General features: G+C 60.3%; 1 protein-coding gene across 1 annotated transcript; it reads right to left on the bottom strand.

Moving 5' to 3' along the window:
* Positions 1–16606: 16606 nt before the first annotated feature.
* Positions 16607–18718, bottom strand: JDV02_002036 (uncharacterized protein). Its single transcript, XM_047983019.1, has 3 exons — positions 18387–18718; positions 18050–18319; positions 16607–17938 (listed from the first exon to the last, which is right to left on the bottom strand). The coding sequence occupies exons 1-3, from the start codon at positions 18547–18549 to the stop codon at positions 17445–17447; spliced, it is 927 nt and encodes a 308-aa protein (XP_047838989.1). The 5' UTR covers positions 18550–18718; the 3' UTR covers positions 16607–17444.
* Positions 18719–21093: the final 2375 nt, after the last annotated feature.

The following is a 21093-nucleotide window of genomic DNA, read 5'->3' as shown; positions in this document are numbered from 1 at the left end:
CATGGCCTTGTAAGTGTGGTTGTGTTATATAGACCCTGCATGTAAAACGATCCCCTTCATGCCGCCTTTCTTTGATCATTTGTGACACTGTCATCGTTACTTCTGCCCAACTTGGTCCCGACATGGTCATCTCAGGGTACGGCAGCAAGTCCAAAACCCCTTACCCCCTTGAGGGGCTCGCAGCCTATCAATCAAACAGTTTGTTGTCAACATATTGTATCTGAGGAAAAGCCCATGCATGCGTTGCGCAGATCCTCGGTGTTGGTGGCCGAGGCGCATGACAGGCATCGTCCTTGTCGTGAATCCTTCACTACTCACCCACCACCAAGTGCCGGATCTGCCGTCCAACATACTCGCTAGTAGTGCCATTGACCCTACCTTATGAGGTCACATATCTACTACGTACTACCACCGCAAATACCATTCCCGGCCATGCTTCATGGCGTATCGACAGTAGCGCGAACTCCATACCGATGCATACCGATGACCCCTTGGCCCTGATGCATCGTTCCAGCACTATTCCTCAACACGCCCCGGTCCACTGATATTCATCAACGAACAAGATCGCAAACCTAACGCCATCCGTCCCGTTGTCCGCCACGTATTCGTCCTTCTCTCTCCCCTCCTCTTCTGCCCCAAGTAGGTATCCTGCCCATCAGTGTACATGCCCCGTCCGCATCGTCCCTCTACACGCCCCTCGACAATGTACCCAGGCCCTCCCTGCTTGAATCTATAGTCTATACACGCGACCGTCTGGTAGTCCAGCCACCGGCCTGGTGTGACTGCGGGAAGGGGGGTCAAGACAGATCACGCTACGTATCGCTGCCGTAGCCTGCTACGAACTCCCACGTCCCGTGGGCTTGTGCCATACTCGACGTGGCTTGCGAGAGATCCCCTTTTGCGTGAAGGGGAAAGCCGTCGCTCCGCTGGCTCACGTCCACCATTGTGCAAAACGGGCATGTTGGAGGTCAGGCACTCCTCACAAGAGGCCGCCACGACAAGCCATCGTGGGTGTCCCATCCCCCCCCGCCGACGGCCCCGACCCACGGATCTACGAGTCCACGAGGCGTATAATGGCGTTGCTTTGGCGGAGCCGCTGTCAATGTTCACGGCGTCGTTGGTCCTTCAGCCCCCTCCCCCTGAGGAGCTTGCTCGGCGCCCCGGCTATCGCTCGACAAAACCCTCACCCACAAGCCGGCGGCCAAATGCTCTGTGGAGTGCCGGCTCGGAGCTAGGGAGGCCCTCAAGGGCTTAGACCGGACGGGACTGGAGACGCCGACGCCCACGAATGCTCTCGTCGTGGTGCGCCTCGGGGTAGGCTTCCGCTTGTTTCCGCCTACCCATACGCACACCCACACGCACTCATTTTGCTAAGCGGCCCAAGCCAGACATTGCTTCTCGCCGTGGCAGGCGACGGAGGATCTGTTCCTTCCGCTCCTTTTCTCCGTTGGCTGATCCTGCGATATAACATCCTTTGTCGGGCATGCGATCCACTGTCGGCGCTGTCAACTGTAAACTGCGGTGAGCGCACGGCCATATCTCATGCACCATCGATGTTAAGCTCCACCGTCCGTGCTATAAAGGGGAAATAAGGCTACGAGGATCCGTCTGCCATCTGGTGTCTAGGCCACCGCTAGAGCTTCAGAGTCCACAGTCTCGCCGCAGACTGGTTGGCCCTTTTCCCAGCCTCAACCCACTTTCATCAGCAGGATGCACGACTAGCTTGGGGCAGGAAGTCACTGGGCGTGATTTGAGGGCGTGAGACAATCAAGGGCGACAATCCATATGCTTTGGACGGCATCGTCAGCGATGTGGCCAATTTCATCCTCGGAGCTGAACGCCAAAAGTTGCGATAGCCTACCTTGCTGATGGGTCCTGGAGCTTGAAAGTCGGCATTTTCCGTTTCTCTTAGCGAAGCAGTACTAGGTAAATCGTTGCACGCGCCAAAACTCTCGCCAACCCGCCCACAATAGAGCTCGTAGCTCAGCGCTCGTCATTTGCCGACGACAGGCCAGGGGTGGCACGCGCGCCAGGCTAAGTGGGCAGGCATTTGCTTGCAGTGGCTGCGATGGCGTAGACGTGCGAAGGCTCTTGGTGGGCTGTAGACCCTTCGTGATCGACGACTAGCAAGTGGCACCCCCCTCTCCAATGTGTGGCTTGCCTTGATTGCGCGGTTCTCGATGCCGATGGGAGAGGGCGCTCGTGCATGCGGGAAACAACGGGCAGCCGGGGCTTGAGCAAGTGTGCCAGTAAGTACAACTGTAATCCTGTACTAGGCTCCAACACTGAAGAGAGCCGTAATAAGCGGCCACCGCCTGTGGGATGAGCGACTTGAAGTCGGTGCCAGGGTGAAGGGCTTGCGAGGCGTCCCATTAGGGTCGGCGGGGCTGCCGTTGAAGATGCGCGGCTGGGCGTCGCATGGCTTGCTGGCTGAGCGCGGTGGCTGCTGGTGACTTGCCTCGAGTTGCTCCGCTTACCAAACGCTTCATTCAGCACGCAGTACGTATGCTTTAACCTTCACGAGGCACAGCAATAATTCCGACGGCCGCTTCTGCCGTCTGGTACGTGTATAAGCCCCCCCCCGTCCCTGGTGAAGCCTTGAGCGCTCCATGGTACTACCTAGTTTGAAGTAGCCGCAGCGGCAGATAGATGGGCGTCGCAGGCCCCGAGGCTGGATATGGACATTACGCACCTTGGAATCCACTGCGCAAGGCGTAGAGTGGCATGCGCCGGTGCTCGTGGCCCCATGAAACCGCCAGCGCCACGGATTGAAGGCGCATGGAGAGACGGCCTGCCACCTCTAGCCATAAACACGCCACGGCTGCCGTCGTGGGCACCGACATACCGCCGCTGACTCTGCCTCACCCCCCTTGCCGTTTTCTGCACATTCCGTCGATGCGATAGCGAGACTCGGCACGTCATGTCCCGCGTCAGCTCGCATTGCCGGTTTCCGGCCAGCGAAGGAAGCTTGCAGCGACCTGTGTGTATCCCCGCCCCGCACTGAGTAGGTAGACAGTCCCATGTTTCGGGTACCGCAAAAGCTTCTGCGGGATCGAGCACGGGCGTAGGCTCCCAAGCGGAGGTTTACAATGGGGGCGGGGCGGCGGAGGTGCAAGATCAAACCTTGAGCCAGCGCCCCGGGTTCGAGAGGCCTGGTCCGTAGAAACTTGGGAAACAACCCCTGGCTACAGGCTTGGTGCCTACGTGTCTGTGATGCTGCAGCTGGGAAGGCGACGGATCGCGATGTCCGCAGCGGAGACAAAGGGGGGCGCCAGCGGTGCCTAGTCCATCTCAGGACGTCACTGAGACAAGCCACGAACAGTTTGTCGTCGGCTGGCGCACCATGACGACTTTGGATTGCTTCGTTTGACTGGGCATTGGTGCTGTGGCCTTGCATACGCTCTCGGTGATTTACGGGGGCAAGGACCTCAGGTCGTTCCCGTTTTTAGGCGATGCAACCGAGGTGTGCCCGTGAGCGCCTTGGCTGAGAACCGTTCCCATTCGCCACATGGTAGGCCCAAGTAGGGCCAGTTCCCTTGAAGGCGTCCTGGCTTGCGTGTGCAGAAGCCCCCGGTCCTTGCTTTGGGCGCACATCGTCGTCGACGTGTAGTACATCTATAGAGGTGTGTGTGTGGAAAACTCGCCGTGTGTTGTTTCAACGCTCACATTCGCCTTGGTTTGGCTTTTTGACCAGCAGCTGAAACCATGGCCTGGCCAAGTACTTGGAGCGTTACGTACGTACGTTGTGGTATGCCGACATGGACGTTGGGGGGGGGGAGCGCGCAGGCGGGACCCAGCGGGCCAGCGGCGCCCAGCCAGCCCATCCTGTCTGGCACCGAGCCAAGTCAGGGAGTCCAGGGAGGCGTGCGAAATGATGCATCGGGTTTCTGTAGTTGTGGCTGGTGAGTTGCAGAGGAGGCTACTGGAGGCGGGCGGGGTCGGTCCAGCGTTGTCGCGTGGTGAAGTCATCGGGATTCCTCTCGAGTTGCGTCCGCTGGCGGGCTTTGGTCCGCGTGCAACGCTGGAGCTGGACGACGTTTCCGCCCTTTGGCGTCGTTCCTCTCACGCCCCGAGACATGTACTGCACCACCTCCTCCTGCAGGTGCAAGGAACAGAGGCTGCATGGGTCGTGTGTGGGTGGATGACCGAAAGACGCTACTGCACAAGTGTATTTTGTCCTGCGTCTTGGCTGGTTGGATACCGGATGGATGCATGGATGGACGGTAAGGGCTGCGCTGGCTGTGTCAGTCCTTCTATGGGCCTTCTAGCGTGCTTCGCTGCATCCCACCTTGTCGATCCCTGATGGCAGCCAGGCCAGACAGGCGCCTCCGCTCGTGGTTGGTGGTTGAGCTGGGATTTGCGGCCAGCCTACTGCATCGCGGACCGTTCTGATGGAGACGTGCATTGCAAGCGTGCCTGCAACGAGAGGTGAGCGCTGAGCCCAGTGCTGCGCTTTGCGAAGCCGGGCGAGGGATGATGGAGCGGATCGGTCGGTCGGTGAGAGGGATGGCCAAGGGTTGACTGGGGTTAGGGCGTGCGATGCAGGACCCCTCCTTTCCCCCCAGGTACCTCCCGACGTGGGGATATGCGGTGTGCCTTGCGTAGATGTTAGGTGTCTCCCACGACAAGACAAGTCGTCCTCGATGGCGCCTTCCCAGCAGATTACCGGGCAGGCAAGCGGGCAGGCAAGCAGGCAGGGAAGTGGGCAGGCAAGAAGCAAGCAGGCAGGCGCGCAGACATGCAGGTTGGTTGGGGGCACCTTCCCTCTCCCTCTTGCTTCCGCGACGGCGGGTCGTCGGCCACTCGCATCTCTTGGTGCGGGGTCCGCCTCTCGCTCTGCCTCGTCGAATCTTGAATCCTGAGACAAGACGAGGCAGTCGATCAAAGTTTATCCTGCTGGCGATGATAATCTGGGCTGCGTCTGTGAGACAGTGTCCTTGGCTGGCTCACCACCGGCGAGCCCCGCGTCTCGGCTCCCGCACCCACACATTTCATGCCCAGCCAGCCGTGTTGACTCGCATTCTTGCCTCGCCGTCTGGGGCGCGCATGCGTCCAAGCAGCGCCCCCCGCGCGTTCCTCTTCCCCGCTGTCCGTTTTTTCTTTTCGCTGCTGTCTGCCGCGTGCCTCGTGTTACGTCGATGGCTCGCAGGTCTCCATCGACGCCCGATGGTGGGTGCCTTGGCGGCAGCAACTGCTGGTCACGGGCCATACTGACCATGTGTACAACAGCTTCACGTTTCTTCTTCTTGGCCGGCCAAGGCACGCCCTGCGTGTGTTGCGCGCGTTTTGCGGCCGCACGTCACTCGCATCCCTGCACTCGGAGCTTTACGGCGTCGGCAGTCCCCAACCTCGATAGCCGATCCTGGTCCTCGTTTGGCTGACATTCTGCATGCCCTCTCCGCGCAGGGGAGGGGTCCTTGGGCGACAACCAGGTCGAGCAATTGTCACGAGAGACTGGCCCCCGATCACGACCAACACGCAGGCACGTCCCGAGTAGATGCGCTGACAATTGGTGTTTGAATACGGCTCGACAGTGAGCCCAATCTCGCGCATTTGCCTGTTTCGGCGACATGGCACCAACCGGCGGGCAAGTCGCCAGCGGGCGGGCGCGGCTCGGCCGCACTCGGCATCACGCCCCGAGCCCCCCTAAACCACCACAAGGGCACAAGACGATCTGCGATGCCCTAAACAACATCATGCAAACCCGCAACGTCCGCACGACTCGCAGAACTCGATGACGGGCGGCCCGACGTGCGCACGATTCCCGATCGAGGGTCTCTAGGCGCGACCAAGCGTCCGGCCCGTTGCTGCATCCCTCATCACCCAGCAAGTGTCATGCCGTCAGTGCGGCGGGCGGCAAGGGACGGGTCGTGAGCATCGTGACGGATCCGCAGGGGGGGGAGACGGCCTGCAAGATGTTCGCTGCCCAGACCTAGATCCATGTCACGGTCGTGAGACCAACAATGTCTGCCATGATTCGCGCTTGGCGGTGTAGGATACCAAGGGGCAAGTAAGTACGAGACGAAGGCAAGTACTGTATCAGACACGGGTACATTGCTCTCGCACACCACCACCACCAACACCACTTGCACTAGCAGAAGCGTCATTGCTACCTGGCTGCCATGTCCGTCGTCAGCGTTCTCTCGCCACTGCCAAGTCGGGCCCTTGGGCGAGGCGCAGATCAGGCACGGCGGCCAGCCAACGAAGTCGAGATTGGGGGGGGCGGCGCGTTCTATTATTGTCAACCGGCAACGCGGCCAGCCGTTGCTGAATAGGGGCGCTCTCGCTCGCGCGCCAGGCAACACCTATTGTCCAGAGAGTCGGGGCGGCCCAGCAATTGTACTTGAGACCGGCGACAAGACACAATCGGCCGAGTTGTGTTGGTCATGGTGCGCGGTAGCGCCTCTTGAGAGCGTTGGTAGCAGGCCTGGCCTCACAGGTTCGTCCGCGTTGAGCCATCTCGTGCCAGCACCTCCAAAACGCCCCCCTGCCCCGGAAAGTCAAAACATGACAGGGAACAGCAGGCTGCCAACTACGTAACTTGGATTTCCTCAGCCTTGGGGCATTGAGGCGTGGCGCGCAATGGCCAATGCCAATCGTCGCCGCAGCGGCAGCGCCTCTGTTGCCAACGGAACACGGCCAGCGCTGGCCAGCGCCCGGCTACGTGAAGGCCCGTGCAACAGCGTGTGCTGGGGGCACAGGTGCCCGCCCCAACTCCAGCGACAATGCTTGCGTGGCGTCAGCCATTGGAGGCGTCCCACCTGGCCCGGTCCAGTGCGCCGCTGAGGCTTCCACGCGTGCTTCCTCGAGGCTTCCAGGCGTCTTCCCCACCGCTGGGCCACGTTTTTTATCCCTCGGTGGAGAGACGGCGTCACGCTAGGCCGTTTTGGATCCCGCCAGCCATGGGCCCCGTGAAGAGTACTCCGTACCTACCTTACACACCCCCTCCCTCCCGCGCCCGCTGGTCCAATGGCAGCTGGGTCTCACATTTCGTGGCTCACTCACAGCGCTTGAAAGCATCGTGGGAACGAAAGGAACAAGTTCAAAGCTGGGTGGGCGCTGCAGGTACCACGCCATGCCATGTCCCCTTCTGGATCATAACGACAGGCCAGCGGGCCAGAGAAGGGGCTCCAGGCCACGTTCCAGGTCCCCTACGAGAATCGTGTCATCGGGCCCAGCTGCCAATGCTTCCTGCAACAATAGTCGGTCTGCCCGGACCGTATCCTTGCGGCTCCGTAACGTGCATACGAACTTGCACGTGCGTCTGACGGAAACCACCGCGATGGCGATGGCGATGGCGATGGCGGCCGGCGACCCGCCGATGAAGAAGAGAGGAGGGTGACGCTGGCGGTGGAGGAGGTTCGCGCGGAAGAGCGACAGCCGGCGTCGCGCTACTGGCTTTGAGCTCTAACCACGTACTTGGTTAGTCCGCTCCGTTTCTAGGTGACGCTTCTCGCAGAGGTGCTATTGATCGGGCTACTGCGCAGGCCCTAGCCCGCGCCGCGCCGCACAGCGCACGACCAAGTCTGATGGCTACGACGTCCGAGCACACATGCTAACAGACGGCCCCGTCGTCACCCGCAACCTGGCATCCTTCCGTCCGGGCGGCGAGGCATTCGATAGCGCAAGCACTGACAGATCGCGGAACCGACATGCGGTTTTGGCGCCGCCGATGTGACGACACTGATTATGTGCCAACGGCGCCAGAGCCACCCGCGCCGCAGATCGCCAAGCGAGTGCGGAATGCAGTCGTTGCCGACGGTCTGGAAGCAGAGGGTAAAGGATCCGATACGTCTATCTGTGTGATATCGACTGTGCTTTGGCCTCCAGGCTTTCCCTCGGGCCCTGCTCGGCGCCTACCCCATGCGAACGCGGGCATCATTCGCGAATACTTGGCCCCGCACACGCGAACACTTGCCCCTCCAAGACGGCCGGTGTTATTAGGTCGGTGTAGGCAGTGCGGAACATGCGTTAGCAGGGTGTACATACCGGGCGCGCGCGAGTCTGGGAAGAGAGGGGGGGTGATTGTTCGTCCAACCTTGGCCGCAAACGGCCCTCACCGAGCAGCAACTGCTGTGCGTGCGTGCGCGCCGCTTTTGGCCCGGACAAAGTTGTCACTCATGCATTGCGTGGAGCTTTGACCGCCCCGAAACCCCGTCTGTCACCTCCTCTCACCGCAGGGCACGACACCACACCCCCACGTTGTCACATGGAACAAGCTGCCACTTGCCCCGTAGGGCTGGCTGTTTGTCGACACATGTTGGCAGGGTCCTGGTCGCCGCGGCGGGGCATGCGCGCGCGCCTGGGCCCTTGCCAACGTATATGGAGAGTACGGGCGGGACGTCGATATGCGTAACGTACGCACCGACGGAGGAAAAGGGGTTCCGGGAGCGCACGTTCAAAGTACGCAGTAGGTAAGGGTCCTAATAAGGTGGTGCGTAGCACAGACGAAGGAGGGGGCGCAGCAGCGAGGGCCCCGACTGCAGGGCATGTGCATGAAGGAATGAACGGGGGCAAGCTGGGAAGGGCAAGGTGCTTGGTCGTGTGTTCCAGCGGGCTCCAGGACTTGGACAGGCGACAGAGCGCGACGCAATAGGTATGGATTCCCATCTACCTACCTACCTACCTAGGTAGGTATGGATGCGGGTCGGGACGAGAGTGGGGGATTCGGGGTCCTTGCTGGAGCCAGCCCCTGGTCAGTGAGGTGAGTGCCGACATACGTAGGTGGTAGTTGAGGCCCAAAGAGCCCGGCAGTGACGAGATTCAGTCCCACCCGCACGCGAGGTGAAGTCGTGGGGAAGGAGGGCCATGCACGACACTGGGCCTCTACTGATATCCACTACTACTACTTTGCAACATGGGACTGAGTCGTGTGGACATTGGGAAAACCCGCAACCACAGCAAGGGGGGCGAGGAAGAGAGCCAGAGAGAGGGAGAAAGATTCGAGACGCAGACGCAAAGGGTGTGTGTGATGGGCCCGTATGTCACCGCTGCTGCTGCGGGATGTGGGCGGAGCGCGTGCTGCGGCGTTCCATCCTGCGCTAGGTGCAACGGGGAAAATATGATACCATTTCGCCCATCATCTCTTTCTTTCAAGAAACAACAACGAAACCGCAGCGAGGGTGGTCCCTGCCTGCCTGCCCTGCTGTCCCGGAGAATTAAAAAGGGGCAAGGGTTTGGTTGGCCGGTCGGCTGATTGATTGATTAAGTTAGTTGATTGTTCAACGTCCAGGGCAGGGTAGAGAGAGACAGGGAGGAGAAGGAGGCACTTACATGGCGCGCGTGGAGGGACGAAGAAGAAGAAGAAGAAGACGAAGACTGCATCACCCCACGCGCCCAACCACCCACCCCCTGCACGAGGAGACCGTGTGTATGCTGTGCTGTGCAGTGCTGTGCAGCGCAGTACTGTGCAGTGCAGTGTTGTAGGGAATATTGTTGTATTATTAGCATGTCGTGTCGTGTCAGGTGGTGGTGGTGGTGGTGTCGCCCGCAACCAAGCAGGCAAGCAGGCAGGCAAGCAGGTAGGGACCAATCGGGAGGCCATGTTGTTGCTGAAGGGCAGGGTCCATGTATGCATGTCTGACGGACGGAAATCGTGTCCCGTACCGTACCAAAGATAACCACTCCTAATAAACTACCCTCTCTGCCTGCATGCCTACCTACCTACCTACCTGCATACCTGATTACTCGCCCCGGCGACGCGCCCGCGCACCAGCTCGGCCACAGCGCAGTTGCGGCATCCGGGGGAGAAAAGGGGGGGGACGGGAGGACGGCACATCGCAGCACAGGGAAGCAATGACAGCACAGCAGTGACAGTGACAGTGACAGCCCCGGCTGGCAGCTGGCCCAGGCAGGGGGGGCGGGCAATCTGGAGAGAGCCCTGGCGAGCTGAAAAGGGCCGCTGAAGCCTCATTCCATGCTCGACACGACGTTGGCGTTGGCGTTGACGACGACGACGACGATGTCGCGCGGTGGTGATAGTGGTGGCCGACGCATGCGACTCACACACCGAGCCCGTCCGACGCTGTACCTCTCATCATCATCATCATCTTCTTCTTCTTCTTCATCATCGGAGGTGATGCATGCATGCTCGAGCGCATACATATGCGGTGCCTCTTCGTACATACATACACACAAACATACCTGTAGTACATACAGTACGGTTACACATACATACGCGCCGTTTGCGCTGCTGTACACTACCTACCCCGTCAACAGTGAAGGCACGCGCGCCATCGCATCATTGTCCTCCTCCGTCGCGTGCGTGCCACAGCAGATCCCCAAGGTAACATGCATGCACCCTCAACATGGCCCCCCGCCCGCCCGCCCGCCCGTCGCTCAGTCGGTTTCGCAAGTAAGTACTAGCCTTAGTAGATTGCACGAAGTGATACATACATACATCAGTGCGTACCTTAGTACCTACTAGGTACGTAGCCACGGTCGTCGCACGCTCGCAATGCCCGAAAGCGGGGGGTGCCGGCCACGCGCATCATCTGCAACGAAACCTCCAACCTCCCCCCCCAATCGTCCGTTCAACCCCAAGAACGGAATCCCCGTTGCCACCTGAAAGGCGACGCAAGACGCCCGGCTTCGCCAGCGTGATTGATGGCCCTGACAGGCAGGCCGCGGACGCTCTGCCTAGGACCTAAGGGACTGCGTTATCGCCCTTGTAGTAGTAGGGGCTGCTGCACCACCACCACCAGTAACAGCAACAGCAACAGCAACAGCAACACCACTGCAGCCAGCCAGCACCAGCAACAGCGCCCATCCCGGTAACCCGCCGGCCACCAGCCAGCCAGCCACCACCATTACGTACCGCCCGCCGCGCCGGGTCCCATCCCGATCGGGATACCGGGCGCGGCAACCTGGAGGCCTTCGGGACCGAGTCTCGCACATGGAAAACAACATACACACATACATACGTACACGCACACATCTCATGCAGCGCGTGCGTGCAAGCCAAGTCAGCCAGCGTTGTAGTGCTGACGATGATGGTGGTGGTAGCAGTGGTGGCTGGCAGTCCCCAGAGCCGAGAAGAAAAGGGGGCGCCTCCGAAAGGTAGCAGCGCCGGCGCCGGGTGCGCGGGCCCCAGCCAGCACCACACGACGACGACGACGACGACGACGACGACGACTACGACGACTATCCGACGGCACCACGACACGGGAAAGCCGCTGGAAACGCTTTATCAGCCGTTTTTTCGCTCTCCCTTCCTAAAACAACATCTGCTGGACGCTCTTGGCGCCTTCGCCTCCATCTGACGTGTTCTCAATTTAATTCTTTTCCCCAAGACCAGCCGCCGGCAGCAGGCCACGTTGGGAACTTGGGACTCTAGTCTGCCCTGCACACTCCCAGCGTCGTGAAGTAAACGCCCGCATCCACCACCATTCGTGTGAGGACAGCGGCGCGACGCGTCATTCGCCGCAAAGAGACATCAACGCCCCGTTTGCTCGGTGACCACGACGATGGAGCTTCTAGTGCTCTGGTCCCAGCCAGCCCAGGCTGTGCCAGGTCGTACGACTCTAGCAGGGCCCTAGCTGAAGGACTCTTCTTTTTGCCTCTTTCTCTCTTACCTATCCCAGGACGCGTGGATGCAGCAACCTAGATGTGCAGCCTCTCTCCCTGCGCATATACTTGCCCTACGGGGGAAGGGGGGTGGGTGGCTTGAACGGCAAAACGCGACGCCCAAGCCACCAGCGAATACGAAAGGAGCAGCAAAGGGGGGATGGAGAAGTTTCCGCGGTCTGCCCAGCGAGCGAGCGAGTTCCGCGACACCGGGAAGGCCCCCATCCTTTTGCTCGTGGCATTACCAGAATGAGAAGTAGGACAAAAAGCTAAAATCACAAACAAGCTCCTGTCGGGGTGCGGTGCTGGTGCTGCTACTAGTTCTGGCAGTAAGGCTGAGCCACGCCCGAGCCACCCAAGCGCCAAGGCTGGGCCAATTATGGTTTTTGCACTCGCCACACCCGTACCAGGGAGACTTGCGGACAGAGAGGAGGGGGTGCGGCGTGTGAGGGTACTTGACATGCCGCGCGCGGAGCCCGCGCGGAGCCATGTACCTACCCAAGGTACTACTCTACCGAGAGCCGGGCCTGGGGTGGGGGTTGGGGAGGTACCTTCATGTTTTCGATTTCGTCAGAGTGTCGTCGTCTGTCCTGTTGCGCCACAACGTGGGAAGAAGAAAAGAGAAAGGAGGAGGCGCGGAGAGTTTCGAAGCACTCCCTCCCCTCCCTCTCTAGTAGTGTTGGTCGCCGTCCTCGCAAACCTACGTACGTACAGACTCGTCTTGGCCAAGGTGGTGTAGGTACTAGGGCACGCTACGATACAGACCTTCTTCAGCAGTGTTTGCAAAGCTGCCAAGGCCGGCGGGGGGGTCGGTCACCTGACCGTGGTGACGTCTCGTGCCAACGAAACATTTTGCTGATGAATTTACTTCGTATATTGATTGCTGCTGGCCTGAGAGCGGCGACGGCGGTGGGGGTCCGTTGCTGCTGCTGCTGCTCCTACCTTAGTAGTTACCTACTGTACCTAGGTACAGTATTACTTTGCGCTGCCGTTGAGCCTCACGCTGGCCGTACCTAGGTACCTTAGTAATAGGTACTAAGCCTGTTTGTTCCCTGAGCGGCAGTTGAATCTCGACCGTAGATATCCATCCATGGGTGCAGGTCCCTGTCCCGAACCCTCGCTGCACATCGTCGGTCGACAGGCGATAGCTCACCAACCCCCCCGGCTTAGCGCGCGTCCGACCAGCCTGCCCTGGCGAAGACATCAGTGATCAGTCAGTTTCATTTTTTCCCAATCTCCCCTTGGCGCGTAGGGCAGGCAAGGCAGGGCAGGCATGGCAGTTCATCCCGGCGCGCTGGAAATCTCCCCAGAATAGCGGGTCCCCATGCTCCCCCCCCCCTCCCCTTTTCTCCATCCGCCCCCGATCTCAGATGCACGATCGATTGATCTGATTGATTGATTGGCTTAGTAGCCTCAACGTTCTCCTTTGGGGGAACATCGCTGGACAGCCACCACCACCACCAGATCTAGATCCATGATGCCCACTAACTACTACGTGTCTCGCCTGCGGCGCCGCATACGAGTAAACCAGCTGACGGCGGCGAGAGAGAGCGTGCACTGCCTGGCACGTTATACGTATTCTTTGGCTTGTCAGGTGACTCCTTGTTCATTTTTTTTTTCTATCACGTGGGACGCCCAGTGCTAGGCGTTGACCGAACCGGGGCGGCGCTGACCGACGCTCGCCGTAGGTGCTCGCCGGCGGGCGGGCCGCGGCTTGGCACCTAGGAAGACACGCCATGCGGCTCTGCAGCATTTGCGCGGGCCTAAAGAGATTTAGTGCTTCATCAGTAGGGACTGTCTACTGTGGCCTGTCGTTGCACTTAGTAGGTTGCGCTATACTACCTGCACTGCCCTGCCCTGCCAAGTGCACCGCGTCGCTCAACCTTGGGAACCTCTGCCATACGTCGCGGGGCCTTCCGATGCCATGGATGCCACCCCGTCTCACCCCGTCTCTCTACCTACTACGTTCTTAACAATCTACTAAGCTACCGGGCTCACCTTTGCACCCCCGGCGTCTCTAGCTCGCCAAGCGTCGTCTTTTTTTTTTTAGCATCCCTCGTGGCAGCCGCCCCGTCCAAGCCCCGTCCACGACGCGCGCTTGTCCTCCTCATCATCCTCGCGCGCTATCTCGTTTCCCTTCCGTCCCCCGCCGTCCCCTCGTTTACCTTTTCATCGCTCCGGGTCCGGGCCTTGGCATCGCCCGGCCCCGTGACGCGGCGCCGCGTCACGACCTCCGTCCCCCGGCACGTCTCCCAGCGTTCAACTCACTTCCCCGGTTTTACCGCCCTTGCCGTTCTATCCCCCTCCCCCCCGGGGAGGCCAAGGTACCCAAGGTCGCCGACCGGTAGGACACACGCCCCCAAAGACATGTATCTTTTTAGACTTCCTTCCCATCTTTCTTGCTTTTGGATCTTCCCCCGGTATACGCCCATTTTCGTTCCCCGTGGCGCGTTTCCCATGTCTTGGCGGCGCGTGTAGATGTTTCTCGGTGTGGCCTTCACCTTCCGGCCCCCACCAGCCCTACCGCGGCCGCGACGCTGGAGACCCCTGCGAAACAAGGGACCTACCTACCTTACCTGACCTACCTATCCCAACTGGCCATCGCTTGCACATGACTGCCAAGCGATGAGAGGTGGCGGACAGGACCACGCGGCGGTGCCTGTAAACCTCCCACAACGGTCCCGAGGCTGTGGTAACTCGGCCCACATCTGCTTGGAACGTATGATGCGTCTCAACTCTCGGCCCGGCTCCACGTTCATGGGACGCGTCGCCATGCACCTGTCCATGCGTACGTAGATAGTCATTCCTAGTTGGTACCGTGGCCGTGAGTGCGCCGGCGGCATAGGTGGCAAGGCATCGGCATCGTGTTGTGAGGCCCTCACTACTACTACTAACGAAGCACGAGGTACCTACGTACCGCAGGTTTTCGCCTCCTTTGTCATCGTCATCGCCGCACTCACCCATCCACCCACCCGCCCATCCATCTATCCATCCACCCATCTCCCCCAGGGGCGTGTGCAAACGCAATCTGAATAATCCAAATGTCGCACACACACACACACACACACACACACACCTGTACGGAGGCCCAACACCGAAGAGCAACAGGTAGAAACGAATGGATCCAAAAAATGTAGATAGGCGGGAAGGAAGAGGTGGGGTGGGAAGGGGAGGGGGGTTAAGCTCGGTGCGAAGCGGATACCCGAAACGGGTCACAGCCCCGGGACGCTGGACGACGCGCCGCCCGACCCGCCCGCCACCTTCCGCTGCGCCGGCTGTTGCAGTGGCCGGTATACTGTGCAGTGTACACACCTGCTGCATCGCTGCATCGCATGGACTCCGTGCATCGTGCTGCCTCCGGTCCGGCCTTACAGGTGGGCCTGTGACGCAGTTGACAGACGGGACACATGGGAATATCTGGAACGAACTTCCAAGGACGTTTCCATGGAAGGCCCGCGGCAGGCGGCCCTGCCGGCGCCTTGCAAGGCCACTAATAAACCCCCCCGGGGCGCATCCCCCGCCGGGCCCGCGCTGTTGTTCGCGCCCGTCAGATCCCCCCGGGGGGTGGCTAGGTACCTAGCCACCTAGAAGGTACCTACCGCCCGGCTTGGTTGCTCGTCGCCTGCTGCGGCGGTGCGATGGGAGCTGAGGCTGCCTGCCACCCGTGCGCCACCGCCCTTCCCCCCCCGCCCATAGGCCGGCAGCCACACTCGACTCCACTTTTTCTTTCTTCCTTGGACTTCTTTTTCTCACATCACTTTTTCAAACGCCCTCTTTTCTGTTTCGGCGCCCAACCTAGTAACGTCCCGGCGGGACCCGCACCGTCCGGACAGCCCGGAGTCCGGGGCGGGCGCAGCAGCAAACCGACACGCGCAGATACGCGCAGACACGGGGCGGGCATCTTCACCGCGCTTCTCTGCGATTCCTCCGTTCTTTCTTTCTTACTTTCTCGCTTGCTTACTTGCTTGTTCGCCTTCTATTCTTCCGGCCCTCTCTCTCCCTCTCGTCATCACCCGCCGCCACCACCATCCCGGCCGGCCAGCCGGCAAGTCCCAATGTGGAAAGCCTGGCATGCCATGCCATGCCATGCCCTACCTACCACGTACCTAACCTTGCCTTACCACACTGTTCTTCTGTGCTATGTGGACATGCTACTACTACTCTCATACCGTAGGTAGGTAGGTAAAGGGTATTGTCGTATCCGCCACGCATCCGGCGGATTGGCACCGACCTTACAGGCCATTGGGCTCTCGCGCGCGTGCTTCCCATGTCGTCCAACCACTACCACCACCACCACCATCACCATCACCACCTAGTATAACAAACCCACTCCAATCATCCATCCATCCGTCCGTCCGTCCATTCAATCCCCTGCCCGCCCACCTCGGCTCTCTCCCCCTCTCTTTCGCTCTCTCACTCGCCTTTCTGCTCCTTTCGTCTCTCTGCCACTCTCAGCGCCGACGCATGTCCTCGGACATTGTGTTGGGGGCGGTGGTGGTTCTTGCTGCCCTGCGCCTGTGCTGTGCTCCAGCGGTGCTGTGCTGTGCGCTACCTACAACAAAGTACTCCTCCACCGCACGCCTGGCTGCCTTGAATGTGTACCGGCCTGTGTGCGCGGTGCGTGTGTGTGACGTGCATCCAGTGTGGTCGCATCCTCGTCGGGCGCCGCACCACCACCACCACCACCACCACCAATACCCTGGCGCATCATCGCAGGGCCAAGGAAACCCCACCCCCAAAAAACACTGAAAAAATAAATAGCCCGGGCGTAGCACCGCAGCCGGAGGTTATCCCCAACGGGGCCGAGCGACATCCAAGGAAGGACCCCCTTCTTCCACTCCCCCTGCTCACCCCCGGGCCAAGGAGACCATGAGGCTGCCGTCGGGCGGGTCACTGCATCTTCGTCCCATTTATTCATTTTCATGTCGTCACCGTGTCACCGTCAATGGAACCCTCACGACATGTCACAGTAGCAGGCGAAGTGTTCGAAACCTTAAGAAGCAAAGCACACAGAGACATCCCGATGGAGCAGACCATGACGCGTCGCGTAGAGTGATGTGATATCTTGCTCTAAGTCCTGTATAGTAATAGTAGGTAGTAGTGCTTCATGACCATGACAAGGAAAAAACACAGGTATCTCTTTCTCTGATAGGGAAGAGCCTGTCAGCCTCCCCAACCCCCTTTCGCCTTTCTACTTGTAAGCGCGCCCCTTCGCCATCCATGGTATTCCCTGTCTCTTTTTCTGTGTCCACGAACCCCAAAACACCAGAAGACCGAAGTTGTAAAAAATAGAACCAATGACCCAAGTTTCCCGCCTTGTTGTTCTTGTTGTACACACATAATACACCTAATAAAAAAAGTACCTATTCCGTTGCATGCATTGTCGTATCGGTCGTGGTCGTGTTGGTCCGGACAGCGCCCATGCCGGCCCGTCCTTGGCCGCAGTGTGCAGTTGAGGAACTTTCGCTGAGGCTGTCCGGGCATCCCTTTATCCAGTCCTTGCCGCATCTTGTGTTGCGGACGCTGGTGTGGGTGCCCGAGTGGCGATTTGGAAGGCTCGGCTTTGGCTGTGAGTCGTCGTGACACGGTGGAGCCGGCGGACTCGACGGTTTGTCGCAGCGTCGAGGGTGGCGGTTTGGGCCAGAGCCTCGGCTCAGCCTTTTCTTTCGCACACCTGGATGACCACCGACGTTCGCTTTGTCTGAAGCTTCACGACGATTTGCTGCCGCTGTCGACCAATCATGCGACTGGTCGGGTTCGTCGGGTTCGTCGGGAAACCCCGCCAGCTTGCTTGCACTGGCGTGTGCTTGCCAAGCAGTTGCTGCCTCGAACAAAGTCACTCAGCCCTGCACGGAGCCGAGCTGCGCCCACGGTAGTTGTCATCGCGAAACGCCCACGGCCTGCTGCGCCCCGTCATAGTACATGGGGTACACGTTCCAGGCGGCATTTCGCTGCTGGGGCTGGTGAGGGTGATCGTGGTGCATGTAGCCCTGGCTCATGGACTGCATGTTGTCAAACTCCAGCTTGACGTCCTTGTTGTTGGAAGGCATCATGGACGCGGGCACGCTCGTGGGGATGTACGCGGCCGAGGCGCCGTACTCATCGGCAATGGATGGCGATGGGCTCGGCACGCTGGGCGGCATGCCTGCAGCGGTGCTGGGAATGGTGGCGGCCCATGACTCGCAGCTGTTTGGCATGCCCACGTACTGATGCTGCTGGTGCTGCTGGTGCTGCTGATGTTGGTGCTGCTGCTGTTGCTGGTGGCCAAACTCCTGCAGAGGCGCATAGTCGGCGGCCGAAGGCAACGGCGACATCTGCGGGCTGGGAATAGGAGGGGCGCCGCCGCTCGTTGTGCTGAGGTTGTCGTCAAACACTGAAGGGCTGGGAGTTAGCCTGGCGAGGCCCTGGGATAGCAGGCCGGCATGGTAGTGCTGGTGCTTGTGGTGGGAGTCGGCGTCGAGGCCCGTGGCGAGGGTTGCCGTACCTGCGGGGGCCGAGTACGGCGACGAGTTCATGGATACGGTGCCCATGTTCTCCTTCAAGCGACGAAGCTCATCCTCGAGGGCCTTGTTCCGTCGGAGGAGTTCCTGGACCGTGCGGTCGCGGCACTGGTGGCTGCGGAGCTCGTCCAGCTCGCGCTCGAGACGCTCAATGTGCTCCTTTGTGCGAGCGCGGATGGCACGCTGGGCCTCGCGGTCGTTGGCTCTCTTGCGGGCCAGCTGTGACGGTGTGAGGGTAGACACGCTGCGGGTGCCTTTGGAATTATTCAGTTAGCTGGATGGGGCCGGTGATGAGTGAACACGATGAAGCGGGCATCTCACCCTTTCTTTTCGAGGACTTGGCTGCGGGTTCCGCAGACGACGCGCGGGGTGGCATTGTGGAGGATGCGAAGTGACGCGTGAGTGAAGTCGGCAGTGGGACGGTGTTGTCGTATTCAGGCCGTTGCGGCTGTCTGGATGGCAGTTGTTGTAGCGATGCTGTCATACGAACAGAGAAGTATGGTGATGTTGTGGTAAACAGTCGATGGATGTTGTGTGTATGAGTGATGATGGTTAAGGGTGGATGTCTTCTAGAACGGCCAAGGGAGGCAGGGTGGAGCGGGATCCTCGCAACTTATTTAAATGCTCGGTGGCTCACATGGATCTGGATGGACTAGCTGGAGGTTCTGCCGACTGTGAGATGGATGGAGAATATAGTATCGTGGTGTCCGGGGACAGAGGAGAGGGTGGATCCCGCAAGGTAGCGCAGCAGGAGGGAGGTACTTGGTGGACGAGTGGGGCAATGGGGGTGCGTCTATCCAAAAGTATTTCACCGGCGCGGCCAGGGATGCATTAATGCGGACCCCCGGGATGGCCAGGGGGGGGACTGTTTTGGAGGGAGGGGTGGGGGGGCGCGCCGAGAGGGTGTGTGGAGGGTGGTCGCGAGGCGTGGACGGACTGGAGCTAGGGCGTGTGGCTTGCGACGGCCACGAGGGAGAAAAAAACGCTGAGAATGTGGGTGGGAGGGAGCATGGCATAGCTGGCGTGGTGTGCAGTGGTGGTGGTGTAGTGGTGGTGGTGGTGGTTTTGGTTGGCTGGCAGGCAGGCAGACGGCCTATTGCCCTGTGGCCGGCCCCCAGAGGTCGTAACGCCTCCTTCCAGGAGAGCAAGTTAGTGCAGTGGCCTGCTGTGGTGCTGCGATGCCCGCCCACCTCCGTTGGGCTGCCCTCAGCATTGCGGTGCCCGCCACGACCCCTGTGGCTAGAGGTGATGGTGGCCGCCCGCCCTGTGCGCTGCAGTCGGCTAGGTGGCCACATGCGACACGGCGCTGCGGGCAACCGCAGAGTTGGCCGCCCGCTGCCGCATTTGGAGATCCGTCACCGACACTGGAAATTGTGCCCGGCACCAGAGGTACGAAGTACCCGTCTCGGATTGCCGTTTTCCCTTTCAGATGGTGGTGGTGGTGGTGGTGGTGCTGCTGCTGCTGCCGCCGCCGCCGCTGCTGATGCTGCGGTGTTCAGAGGCGGCACCGGCCGGCCCGCGATGCCTTCCAGGTTCTGCTCTGCTCCTCAGCGTACCCATCCATCTGTCTGCCATCGTCCGTTCGTCTGCCGTGCCAAGGCTCCCCGTCGGCATCACGTGGCCCGCTTGTCCAGGCGCAGCGCTCAGCACGCAGTGGGATGTCCGTCCCCGTTCCGTGGTCTAGGCGGTAGTACTAGGTAGTAGTGGGCTCGCCCGCCCCGGGCAGCGCGAAGCGTCATCGTTCCCTGGCGCGGCGACGCGGCAAATCTGCTGGAGGCATCCCAAGTGCCGGGGGTGGCCGGGGACGGGGGGAGAAAGAGATTTGGTAGCGTGCGTGGCCACTGCTGGCGCAGCAGCCCAGCGGCAGCGACTGCAACTACTAGCAGCGGCAACCACATATTGGCAGGCAAGGATGCGCCGGGCAGAGCGGCCCAGCGTCCAATTTTTTCTTTCTTCCTCCCGATCCATTCCCAAGGCCCAGCAAGGCCAAGCCCTGCAGGGCCAGCCGGCATGCCCGCTGTGCCCGACCCGACCTCCCGCCACACCCTGCCCTGCGTGCAGCAGAGCACTCCAGCACAGCTCGAGAGATGTGGCTTAGCAGGTTGAGGCAAGGCCAACGTCCTAGTAACAGCGCTTGGTCAGCAACCACCCGCCTCAGTTTGCCGACCAGCCGGCCTCGGTACTGCTGCCCTTTGCGGAACACCGGCAGGTACGGTACTCGTCTAATTGCCGCTCACCACCACCTAGCCGTAGGTACCGCTGCATTAGACAGACAGACAGACAGACAGACTTTCACGCGAGAACGTTGATGGTGTGCGCTACTGGTCCCAGTACGTACCACGCCAGTCAGCGGCAGAGGAGCGACGAACGGCAAATTCCATCCTCCCACACACACTCTCTCACACACACACACACAGCCAGACATCCAGACTACAGACCCTGGCGGTCCACAGCTTCCGTGGGCTCGCTGACGCTGAGTGCGGAAGAGTCCCGAAAACATCCCGAAGCCTCTGGAGAGACATGGAGCAAAAGCAAAAAAACGCACGGGCAACGGCATCTTTGAATCTTCGCGCTCGTCGATCAAGTCGCCATTGGATTACATACGCTTTCCATTCCGCCATGCGGGCTGTGTCGCCCTCCATGGAGAGACCCGTGCGCAATGCTCACCAGGAACTTCCTGCCGCAATTCAGTAGCCAACGCACCAGCAGCTCCGCTTCAGCATCGACGATACGATGGATCACATTGATGGAGCCCCGTCGTCGTGCAGGCAGGCATGCAGACAGACAGACCTGAGAAGTCGGGTGGGCCACGACGAGCACCCGTAGCCTGAAAGTTGCTGGTCTAAACGCAGGCCTGTGCAATTTGGCGCAGTACGCACGTAGTGCGATCAAGATGGATGGCGGCCCGCGGCGGCGGCGGCGGCGGTGACACTGACAACTGACATCTGCCAGTGGTGCTCGCTGGTGAGTGGGTTGATCCATCCTGGCGCCCAAATCAAGTAACCCAGAGGTCAAAGCAGGGGCCTAA

Source organism: Purpureocillium takamizusanense, chromosome 2 (assembly GCF_022605165.1).
Source record: "Purpureocillium takamizusanense chromosome 2, complete sequence".
In the NCBI taxonomy this organism is placed as follows: Eukaryota; Fungi; Ascomycota; class Sordariomycetes; order Hypocreales; family Ophiocordycipitaceae; genus Purpureocillium; species Purpureocillium takamizusanense.
This window is presented reverse-complemented; position numbering and strand designations above follow the sequence as displayed.

Bases quoted from the DNA above. Each gene is read 5' to 3' on its own strand.
- JDV02_002036 (XM_047983019.1), bottom strand. From the start codon at position 18,549: ATGACAGCATCGCTACAACAACTGCCATCCAGACAGCCGCAACGGCCT. The intron at 18,320-18,386 runs GTGAGATGCCCG...ATAATTCCAAAG, and splicing joins CAAGTCCTCGAAAAGAAAGG to GCACCCGCAGCGTGTCTACC. The intron at 17,939-18,049 runs GTACGGCAACCC...CCAGCCCTTCAG, and splicing joins GCCGTACTCGGCCCCCGCAG to TGTTTGACGACAACCTCAGC.